The sequence below is a fragment of the Aspergillus homomorphus genome (genome assembly GCF_003184865.1).
Source record: "Aspergillus homomorphus CBS 101889 unplaced genomic scaffold BO97scaffold_28, whole genome shotgun sequence".
Taxonomy (NCBI): Eukaryota; Fungi; Ascomycota; class Eurotiomycetes; order Eurotiales; family Aspergillaceae; genus Aspergillus; species Aspergillus homomorphus.
The window spans coordinates 14971-26232 of record NW_020291914.1 but is presented as its reverse complement, the minus strand read 5'-3'; the positions used below and the strand labels follow the sequence as shown (position 1 = coordinate 26232).

At 51.3% G+C, this 11262-nt stretch overlaps 3 protein-coding genes across 3 annotated transcripts; 1 reads left to right on the top strand and 2 right to left on the bottom strand.

The window, feature by feature from the left end:
• Positions 1–2392: 2392 nt before the first annotated feature.
• BO97DRAFT_393806 (histone H1/H5 family protein) lies at positions 2393–3672 on the bottom strand (the record flags this gene model as incomplete). Its single annotated transcript, XM_025693945.1, has 7 exons — positions 3595–3672; positions 3474–3499; positions 3290–3312; positions 3041–3171; positions 2850–2905; positions 2587–2796; positions 2393–2530 (listed from the first exon to the last, which is right to left on the bottom strand). The coding sequence occupies exons 1-7, from the start codon at positions 3665–3667 to the stop codon at positions 2393–2395; spliced, it is 657 nt and encodes a 218-aa protein (XP_025549678.1). The 5' UTR covers positions 3668–3672.
• A 2375-nt stretch (positions 3673–6047) lies between these two features.
• On the bottom strand, positions 6048–7857 carry fen1 (multifunctional nuclease RAD27). Its single transcript, XM_025695492.1, has 5 exons — positions 7741–7857; positions 7566–7651; positions 7474–7478; positions 6852–7413; positions 6048–6796 (listed from the first exon to the last, which is right to left on the bottom strand). Exons 1-5 carry the CDS (start codon positions 7751–7753, stop codon positions 6275–6277), a joined length of 1188 nt encoding a protein of 395 aa, XP_025549677.1. The 5' UTR covers positions 7754–7857; the 3' UTR covers positions 6048–6274.
• A 231-nt stretch (positions 7858–8088) lies between these two features.
• Positions 8089–10866, top strand: BO97DRAFT_406784 (Zn(II)2Cys6 transcription factor). The gene is made up of 4 exons (XM_025695491.1): positions 8089–8636; positions 8713–9556; positions 9625–9901; positions 9972–10866. Exons 1-4 carry the CDS (start codon positions 8356–8358, stop codon positions 10793–10795), a joined length of 2226 nt encoding a protein of 741 aa, XP_025549676.1. The 5' UTR covers positions 8089–8355; the 3' UTR covers positions 10796–10866.
• Positions 10867–11262: the final 396 nt, after the last annotated feature.

Sequence of the window (11262 nt, the reverse complement as noted above, 5' to 3'; positions counted from 1 at the left end):
CCAGTTCTTCTTACCAACTTCCGATCCGATACGCAATGGACGATGCTGGATGGAGTCGGGACTCCCCTGCAGGTCGGGAGATAGATAGAGAGATGCATACATACATCAGGGATCTTAACCCATTGATGATTTCCTCTCCATTTAATGATTAGCTACGGAGTACAGACTGATCTTGTCAAGCTCATTCTCACAGATCACCCCAATCTTATCCTGTCCGGTTGTCTGTCAGGCAGGAACTGATGCTTCCACTGGCGCCCGAGAAAAGAAGATGGGATCCTTGGCACTCTGCAAGACATCAACGTCACTTTCTCGAGGAAGTAGAAGGTATGGGCAGCACAACACTCGTGATCCTCTTATCGCCTTCTCCTTACCATGCTGCAAGCAACACACCATTCCAAATAAGTCTACACCTCTATACAAGCAACCATCAAGCCAACGGTTGAAAAGCACGCACTTACTGTACTGTATGTATGTACACAATAGGTACAGTACATGCAACCTGATCTCTGACAGCATGCATCATTAATCGTCAGGGTGGAATTTACTAATGCCCGGCTCCACCCAGCCTTTTGCCCTATTGCACCCATGATTCATGATATACTGATACTGTAGTCTTCAATGCCCCGGTTAAGTAGCACCAGAGGCCTAATCCGTGCCCACGGATCTCTCTCAATTGAATCCTCTTTCTCAAATCAAATTCCGTGTCACTCGGCAATTCTAAACCCGCATCCGTACCTGAAAAGCAGGGAGGGGAAGTCAATACAAGATAACATGTATACATACAAATACCCCCAGTTTTTTCAACCTCCGCAAGCCCCTGATTGACCTTCGACGCAGCCAAGAACCAGGAATCGTGGCAGCCTATTCATCTCGGCCAATATACATCTATTGTCTCAAAAGGGGGCGGCGGCGAGAAGTACCGTCTCAGGGCTGTCTGTCTAGCTATGCCAGTACCAAAACAAACAATGAGCTTCTCTTCCCATACTACGGTCTCATATACCAATCTACCTGAAGCTTTTTACCGTGTCAGCCAGAAACCCTTCCGTACCCCGTAATGCCGGTTGGTATCTACGGTAGAGTTTCAAGAAGAAACCGAGTTATTCCAGCTCGTTCTGATGCCCTGAGTGCACTGATTAATGATCGACAACGACCCGAATAATCCCAACGTCACCCCCCTCATTCCATCCTTCCCTCCCGATCATCATCTGTTCCCCTCATCCTTCTCCTCCTGGACGCAATAATGCTACTCACTATTGAGTAGCCAAATCCCAAAACGAGCAGGTTTAAATCTCTTGAGCGATAGCGACGACACCCTTCGAATTGCATGGTGTCAATGTCAATGTCAACCTCGCACCCAAGCAAGTCATCGGGCGACGGCAAACCCGCCAGCCGCACGGAACGGGAAAGCCTCAGTCCTTGAACTACTTGCTTCCTTCGTGTTTCTAGACCTTCAAGAATATGCCCCTGCAAGACACCCGTGGTCGAAATAAGACCTTCCCATTGCTTCCAGAGCCCTTCCAATCTACTAGTGTATACTTATCAAGCATAGCATCTCAGACCATCATCATCACCAAACTTAGCACTATCAAGTCTCAAAAAAACAACAACAATCCAAGTCTGCGAGCCGAGCAACTGACTAAGCGGATTAACTCCTACCAAAGTAAATTCCTATTTTTGGTGAATTTGGGTTGAAGTTCGGTGGGGGGGAGCTAAGAATATTGAAGCAATACACTTGCTGTGCGCGCTAGAGTATGGATAATACGCCAGTAAGTAATTCGCGTATCGAAACTGTTGCCCATACTTACCCTGTCCAGTGTCAAGTGTCAACGAGGAAAAGAGAGACTCCACCATCCGATCCGAATAGTAGATAATCGCTTTGACAGGCAAAGGATTCAACCTTAGATTATGGTATGCACCATTGTTTGCCAATGAGCCGTGGCATGAGTTACTGGATCGGAGGGCTTGATCATAGCGTCTTCGGGGTTCCGGGGTGTTCGCGCTGCGAAGCCGATTCCTTGAGCATCTACAACTGGATCACTACAATGCATCTCAGTGAACTAGACAAGTGATTTCATTCCACAGCGTAGCACCCGTCCTTGGACTGGCGTACAAAGCATAGCACGCAATTGAATAACATATCCCGTTGCAAAATCCACCGCAAGACGCCGACCCGACCAACATGGAGAAAGAAACGACCGAGTAACCAGTCCACAGCAAATCCCAGAAAAGATCAGCCCATCCATCCAGGAGAACTGTGGCCGAGAGAAAAAAAAAATTACAAACGAAGGAAGGGGACACGACCCAAAAGATAAAACCCCGACGGCACATCGCGAAGATAATAGGAAAGCCAAAAAAGAACCAGGTCGCTCAAAACGATTGCAAAGAGACTTCTTTAGTTGGTGGAAGCCTTCTCCTTCTTCGCCGTAGTAGTAGACTTCTTGCTCTTCTCTGCAGGCTTGGCCGTTGTCTTGGTCACGCGGCCCGACTTAGTCGTGCTGGTGACCTTTGGTTGATCGACAACGGCCGGGGCCTGCTGTGAAGTTAGCATCCAGCGTGCAGGTGAAAGGGCAACATGATAGTACTTACAGCAGTCGAGGCCTTGCGAGGCTTGGCGGTGTTGGCCTTGGGTCTGCCAACCGACTTCTTGGTGGCGGTGGTACCAGTGGACTTCTTGGTGGTGGACTTGGGCTTCTCGGCCTTGTCGGTCTTCTCGGTCTTCTCAGGCTTCTCGGCCTTCTCAGACTTCTCGCTCTTCTTGGCGGTAGTCTTCTTGGTAGCAGTCTTAGCAGACGCCTTCTATCATGGAGTCAGTCACCTTGATCAGCTACAGGGATGCAGCGGTTACTCACCTTAGCAGGCTTAGGGGCGGCCTCCTTCTTGGCAAGCTTCACGGGACCGGAGGGGCCTGAAGATAAGACGCGTCAGCGGGCGTGCGCCAATGATAAACAAAGACGCGTGAGAGGCAAAGCGTAGAAGCACACTTCGACATTGGCGAGAGAAGAAAGAGGCTACAAGAAACGCGCGCGACGGATAGACTTACCCTTGGGTTGAGTGAACTCGCCCTTCTCAACACCAGCCTTGATGGCCTTGTTGAACTGGCTGTCAAAAGCGGCCGTGGAGGCGAGAGCGATCTTGTTGTTGGCCAGAACATATTTCTTGATGGACTGGCGGCTGTGGGAAGGGAGGAGTCAGCTTCAATCGCGACAGCGAGGTTGTGCCGGGTTGCCACGTCGCTGAGGCGGCGGGCCCCTGCATCTAGCGGTGGTGAGGGAAACACGACTCAACTTACCTACTGCCGTTACGCTCTTTGAGCTGTTGAAGGAAAGGTTAGCGATCCAGCTAGGATGGGACAAGACAGTGCCTGATGGGGCGTGGGGAACAATGAAGCACCGTGTCGACGTGTCACGGTCGGGGAAGTTCCCACCCAGCGCCCGTCATCCCACAGCGCACCGGGAATAGCGTGATCAACTCACATTCAGGATAGCATCCTTAATCATATCTATATTGATCGAATCAGCAGTCGTCCGCGACAAAAATGAAGCTAGAATTAACCTAGCGCGAGGTGGTGGTGGAGGAAGATCAGTCAAAACATACCACGGTAAGAGGCGTGGCTCGAGCCGGACTTCTTGGGCGCGCCGGTGGAGGTGGTAGCTTTCTTGGGAGGCATCTTGTTGAAGAGGGAGGGAGAAATTGATGAAAGAGGTAGATAGATGATAGAAGATGATTGCTAGACACAGAAGATATTCGACAGACGTCAAAGTCAAGCAGGGGGAGATGGCGAGTCGGTGGCAGAAGGAAGAGAAAAGCAATCGACGAGGGAAGGGGTGGAAGGGCCGCGGGGCATCCGCGCTTTATAGGGCAGCGGGTGTTGACACAGGATCACTCTGCTCTTTTCTCGCAAGCAGAAACGAGAGACGAGCACAACACGTCAAGTCTTTCTCCTCTTTCTGCTAGTTGAATTTTTTTTTCTTCGTTAGGATTTCCCGTTTATCTATTTCTTTTCTTTTTTTTCTTTCTTTTTCTAACATGGTAAATTGTTTGTTGGACTGTGGTCAGATAGTATGATTCAGAAGTAAATGTCTTGAGTTGGCTTCTAGGGTTCGACCAGCCAGCATTCCCTCAAGCTGCGATTTCTACTCACTCTCTTCACGCGCATGATCCGACTGCTCGACATTAACGCGTTCTGTTCCCCCCGCCATCTTCCCCTTTCACCTGCCCTTTTTTACCTCGAAAAGTAGTTGATGCACATTCCAAACGGCTCTTCTATAGCTTGATGTATTGTATAAATGTCTCCGACCTGATTTGACCCCTGTTATCAACAATCCTGTTGATTCCAGTCGGGCGCGACGTTGTGTTGCTTTCCACACCCTCGATCCTGCAACCCAAGTCTCACAATTTCGTTGCATTCCAATCGACCATTCAAATTACTGAGATCTACTGCAACTTCGAGTTCCTCTAGAGCTTCTAAATTATCTAGTAGACAGAAAATCAGAGATTTTGGCGGTTGGGGGGGGGCCCGTTACGTGTGGGCGATCGCGCTGAAACTGGCGATGATGCCCATCCGTGTCACCCCAACCATCGTCTGCAGTTCAATCAAGCTCATGGGGCCTGATGGCAGCTATGATGCTCAGGACCGGATTTACTGCATCGACTGGTCGGCCCCTTGCATCTTTCGCATCCATTGAGCTGGATCTGATACCTTGAAAGCGGTGTATAGAGAGACCGTGGAGGGCAGTTGTTTCACCCAGTCGCCTCGTGCGGAGGGGAGGCTTGGGAGGGTCACGAGGGGCAGGAGATGATGTTAGGTATAGACTTCCATCAACTTGACTGGGTGGGGGGAGCTTTTTCCTTTCCTTACCCTCCCCCCCCCCTCCTCTTCCTCTTTTTCCCTCCTAGCAACATCAATTGTTAAAAGGGATTTTTCAAAAAGGGTAGCCCATAGTCTGAGTCTTGAGGTAACTGGCCTATCGGGGCGTGTGCTCGTCTTTGGGATCCGGCGTGCGATCGTCTTCATTCCGTGGTTCCTCCGCTGGTCAGTTGGTGGTTAGGCGCTCGCGCTGGACTATGAGCTGTCGGTTGGGGGGGAGCTGTGTCCCGTCTGATTGAACTGGCTTCTATCGGAGATCTCAGCTGGATTAAGTGTTTTGGGGGGATGTGCGCGGTGTCTGTTGTTGAATCCCGATGCTGGTCGGGGATGGGGACGGATGAGAGCGCAATGATGGATTTGCCCCTCGAGTCGCGATAAGAGCCATGCTCTCGCCATCCTACTACGGTGCTTCGTACGAGTAAGTGGGCTATCGGGTTTTTATGGGCTCTCTCGTCGCTTTCATCGTTTCCCGGAATGAGTGCGTGATCGTACTTCAAACTATTGTGACGATGTGAAGCAGAAGCGCCCGTGCAGGGCCGAGCATCATCCGATCTTGTCCGCCCCTTCGCAATGGTTATCACCGAGATAGACTCACTGTAGAAAGCTTTGACTCTGCTGTCTTGTTGTTTTTCTTGTATCGGAAATGGGGGTGTAGAAGAGGCGTTTACAAATAGCCGCAGTGATCCGAGTATATCTTTGCTACAGCGATATATATTTAGTCGGCGACCTGCATGCACACCTACCGACGAGACGGTACGCAAAGCCACGGGGAATTTCTACATTGGAAAACGAATGTAGAGCTAATATACGCCATCATGCTAACTCCACACTCTCTCATAATTACCCCCCCCAAGAGTAGACGCGGGGTCGCGTGACCCCGCCATGGTTCGGAGTCGTCATCACACCACCGCCGGATCGCGGAGAACAAAGCAAACCAGCGTCGATCTGGATAAACACCTCTGCCAGCCTGGTTCCGATATGCTGCCGCCTTATAAGCAAGCGCGCGCGTCTCCGAACAAATTGGTTCTTCTAAGACAGGCGACTACACCTGCTGCAGGTTTTCGTACCATATAAGGTAGCAATTTCCCCGACCGATGGCGGGGTTGAACCCCAGTAGTAGATCCGGTCCAGCACCTCAAATTATCATATATACAGTTACCACAAACAATTAATTTATGATCAGTACGTAGTATGCTATGCTGGTGTAACTCGCCGACGAAAACGCCTTGCCATGTTTACCATCACCCCAACCCAGAACGCCGCCAACGACAAAAGCATCCCAACAACGCAAGAGATCAGGCTTCCAAATCTGTGCCGATCATATGATACCATAGTCCCTTCACTAACCTCCGCATAAGCCCTCTATTTGGTCCTTCACCGCAGACAGAATGACGGATAGACAATCTCTTAGCCAGCGCCACGGGGCCTTGCCTTGGCCTCCTTCTTAGCCTTGGCCTCGTCCTTCTTGCGCTTCTTTTGTTCTTGGATCTTTTCGTCGTGCTTGCGCTTCAAATTAGCCTTCTCCGCATCCGTTCGGGCTACCGGCTTGAAGAAACCCTCCAGACGAGACTGCTGGGCGGTCTTGAGGTTCTTCTGCAGGCGTGCAGCACCACTGCGAACTCGGTCCTCATTGAACCCCTTCTCTGTGACCAGATACTGGATAAGGCCCTCAATGTTGGGCGCTTCCCACTTGAAATCGCAGTCGGGGTGGTCGGAATCCCTCACATCGGGATTGAGGAAGAGTTCTCTGGCATCCTGGTATGGCCAGTCGTCGGGAATGACATATTTCTTCTTGGGGTCGTTTTGGATGAAATCAACCACTTTCTCAAGGGTCCCGTGCTCACGGATCAGCTTCAGGGCCGTGTTGGGGCCGACCTTAGGGATAGGTTCCAGGTAGTCGCAGCCCAGTAGAATACAGAGATCGATGAACTGACCGGAAGTAAGCAAAGGTAGAACAACCATAAACAATGCGCAGAAGGAGTACCTGTTTGCGATCCATGCCGAGTCCCTCCAGCGCGCGGCTTAGATGAATTTCCTGGATCGGCTCCTTCCTTTGCTCGCTGAATGTCAAGTGACGCAGAAGAATGGGTGTCTCAAAGCACAGCGTGTCCATATCCTCTGAAGCGGCAGCATAGACCTTCCCAGCACGAGCAAGCACGGCGCACTGCGCCTCGGCCTCCGTCGGGGCGTCAATGTATGGAATGCCCATCAAGGACAAGAGCTTTTTACATTCCGCATTGTGTTCCCGGGTGACTCGTACCGTGCGGCGAGAGAACTTCTCCACATCCTCCGCGGTACCGGTCTCTTTGGCCTCTTCGTGTGCTTCCGTCGCTTCGCCTCTCCGAGCAAAACGTTTGGCCAATTCTCCCGACTTGAGCTTGGGCGGAGCCCCATCAAAGACGTACAGAGGCTTGATACCGTTGTCGACCATTCGTAGAGTGCGGTAAAACATTCCCATCAAATGCGATGTGGTCTCTCCGGTCTCATTCATGAGCTGCTGTCCATCGGAGCGGACAGCAATGAGGAAGCTGTAGATACTCATGGACCTACATTTTTGTTAACAACCAGGGGCATTGAGTACCAAGCCGGGCCTAGGAATAGCATACGCATCCTGCAATTTGACATGGTGGTTAGCCGCGCACACAGGCACAGAAGCAGCTACCTATCATAAGTGAGGGTAAATTGAGACTGTACATACAATAGCGACCTTGCGACCGAAGTGGTTTTTGATCTCTCCAGTTTTGACAGCATCCGGGGCTTCTTCCGAGATCACCGAGAAGAGGTCTGATGGTGGTGGAAGTTAGCATTGCAGAGCTCTTGCAGTTGGCAGTCATCGAGCTCGTCCCGGCGCGAGTGGGAAGGACTCCACTCACTTTTAATACCCATTTTAGATGATGTGGTATCGTGGTAAACTAGAATTTAAGATCTAAGCACAGATTGCTTTAAGATCTGCTATAGCGAAGGTTTGCCTTGAGTAAGGAGGAAAATTGTAGCCCGGTAGAGAAGAAGGGCAGTTGCGAGCCGCGATAAAAAACGCGCTTTGCGAACGGTCGAACGCGCCGTGCGTCATAATTAGACCTAATTGGGACTAGCCGCAGACGGGCCGGGTGAAGCACGCAGACGGCACGTGATAGGACTCTGCGGGCAGTTCCCCGGAGTCTCTTTACATAAGCCAGGCTCCACGGCCTAGGCCTCGGAGTGAAATTAAAAAAGAGGGGAAAGTTGATGTGCCTTGGCACTGACTGCACTGCACCATCACTACCATATCACCACTACCTTCATTAAATTCCACCACCTGGCGCTGACTGCTGCTGTGCACGCCCAGGTCTCCTGCAACCTTCCCTCAAACGGACCGGCTGCCATGCCAAGCGGCGGAACCCCTCTTTCTTTCTCCGCCTTGACCTTATCGCGGTAGTGGCCGTGGTTCATCCGTATCGCAACGAACCATATGTTCATCACATTCCAGAGACGATGAATCTGGTGCCGCCATGAAGCGAAGCCGACATTTTTTCGAGGCCAATGGCGATGTTTCGTCAGGCGTCTCCCCTCACGATGCGGGGGCCCATCCCACCCCGGAGCACGATCCACGGCAAAGTCCGAAGCACGTTCCGAAAATCTCGCGCCGAATACGCGCCTGCACGGAGTGTAAGCGGCACAAGGTTCGATGTGATATGAATGAGGGTGAAACGAGATGCCACCGATGTCGCCGGATGGGGCTGGAATGTGTCGTCAACAAAAGTCTCCAGACATTGCTAGACGATGAGACAGAGTGAGTAATGCCCCTCTAGTCGCATAGCTGGTCAGATTGGCCTGGGTCGCTAATCATTTCATTGCGCATTGCACAGATGGAAGGCAGCAATAGAGCTTGCAATGACGGACTTGCTTCGCAAAGCTCAACTTCCTGAACTATCCTACTATCAAGCCATCAGCAAGCCGGCCGAGCCACCATCGAGAACACGGGATCGCAAAGACTCAACGGCCTCCATAGAAGAGACGCTCTTTCCAATGCATAATCCCACCGAAGGAACAAAACCCATCGAGCCTGCACATACCGCAACAAATGAACCTAGCGCACCCAGTACCACCGTCCATCGGCAGTCGCAATATTCACTCGACAGAGAAGAGAACGGAGCATCATCCCTAGTCACTGCTCCCATGGGAAGCTTGTACGAGGTGACTCAGTTGAGCGATATTCAAACCACATCTCCTGGGCGACATCACGCCTCGGATCGGGCTCTTGTCACGGACTTCATATCGCGGGGAGTTGTGGATGCACAGGAAGCAGAGGAACTATTTTCTCACTTTGATCAGTTGCTCAGTCGCTATTTATGGGATGGCATCTTGTTGAATCACAAGGACCTAACATCAGTACGCAACTCTTCCTCGATGCTCTCTGCTGCCATCCTTGCTGTGACTGCTCTTCACATGCCGAGCAAGGAGCGGGTGTATGAAATCTGCTACACCGAGTTCGCTAAATTAGCATCGGAATCTATGTTAGACAGACATCATACGCTGGATGATCTACGTGCATTATGCATAGGAGCCTTTTGGCTTGCAGATGTCAGCTGGAAGCTCTCAGGGTATGCTGTACGAATAGCGACAGAGCATAACCTTCACCAATCTTATAGAAAAGCCACACAAGGCTCTCCGGAACACATAGAGCAAGCACGGCTATGGTATCTCCTATATGTATGTGTTGAGCTTCACCTACTGCCAAGCACTGAGGATGAGTTGGTGCCAACTACTGACCTCCATAGACCCTAGAACACCATTTCTCCATCGCCTATGGGCGGCCCCCTATCATCCATGAGGACCTGAGCATCAAGAATCACAACACATTCACGCAATCTCCGAACGTGCAACAGGGCGACCTGCGACTGCATAGCCAGGTTGATCTGTTCATCATCCTCACTCACATCTACCATGCCTTCGGTCCTGATGTGGACTTGGAGGTTCCTGATAGCGAGTTTTCCAAAATAGACACATTTGATGCTGCTCTTGCGGAGTGGCAGTCGTCCTGGATTCCACGTTTGGGTAAGTCACTGGTTTTCCATGAAGGCTTTGCAGCTTTTCTTCCCACGTGTTGCTAATCCTGACGACACAGTGGAAAGCCGGTATGTTGGGAAGTACCCCTACAAAGCGGTGCACTTGCACTATCACTTTTCTCGGCTGCAGCTGAACTCGGTCGCTTTGCGAACCTATCATTCGTCCGGCTCTACACGGCCTATGTCGAATGAGCGGAAGGAACGAGCAAGGATTGCGATCCGATCTGCCATCGACACGCTTCGGGTCGTTCTCGATGAGCCCGATATTGAAAGGGCCTTGGTTGGGGTTCCGTTGTACCTTCACAGCATGATCGCGTTTGCTGCTGTATTTCTACTGAAGATTGCAGCGAAAGGCTGCTCCAGTAATGCGACCGGGATCGCCGGTCAGCAGAATTCTATCGCATCGGCGGGATTGCTCATCGATGTCGGATATGTTCGTGCACTGGTGGGACGGATCGTCGACATGATGGTTTCGTGCAGTAAACGGGCCAGCGAGCATCATCTCAGTCATCATATCGCGCGTGGCCTGAAGAAGATGCTTACGGGGTTGGAAGAGTGGGAGAAGAGGAGCGCCGGTAACTCGCAGACTCTGGGACACAATTCCCACGACAAATCCTCTCTTTTCAAGCCTGTCGGCATCTCTGGGTCGCAGGCCGTGGGTGCTCGAGATACTATCCTCAACCACCCACCCCCCATGTTAGGGGTAGCGCCTCTCTCGGCAGAACGAGGCATCGGTGCCCCCTCGAGTGCGGGCACCGAGAAGCAAAAAATGGGCCTTTCCGCAGGCTCGGTCGACCCGATGATGGCCGATCTATGGGGGTTTGATGAGGAGTATTTCCCAACCGGGGTCTTTGATTTCCTTCAATCTCAAATGCCTGCTTGATGAGCTGTATATAGAGCATTATGATAACGATGGATCACCAAATGCGCAGGACGCATACACGCAATGGGTGCAGATTTCATAGAATGCACATTATTTTGATTCTGGTGTGAGAAGCGATCTATGTATGGTATCCCTAGCTCGACGAGTTGAGAGGTAAACCTCAGCAACTCTCTAGAGCGTGAGACGTAAGAGGAAAACCGAGAGAGAGCCTGGAGGTATCATGTATACAGCCTGGAGCTTCTAGATACTTACCTACCGGTAGATGCAGTAAAAGGCAGGTCTTCCCTACCGACATGTTTATCGATTGGGTAGAGGCGCCGACGGGGACGGCAGGCAAGCCGAACTCTCCGATTCCTGAATCGCAACTCTCCGCGGCTCAATCGGTTCGAGGTCCGGCAACCGAAGAGGTCAATTTTATTTTAATGAGAGGTTAGACTCTTGTTTGGCTTGGTATTCCTTTTCACTCT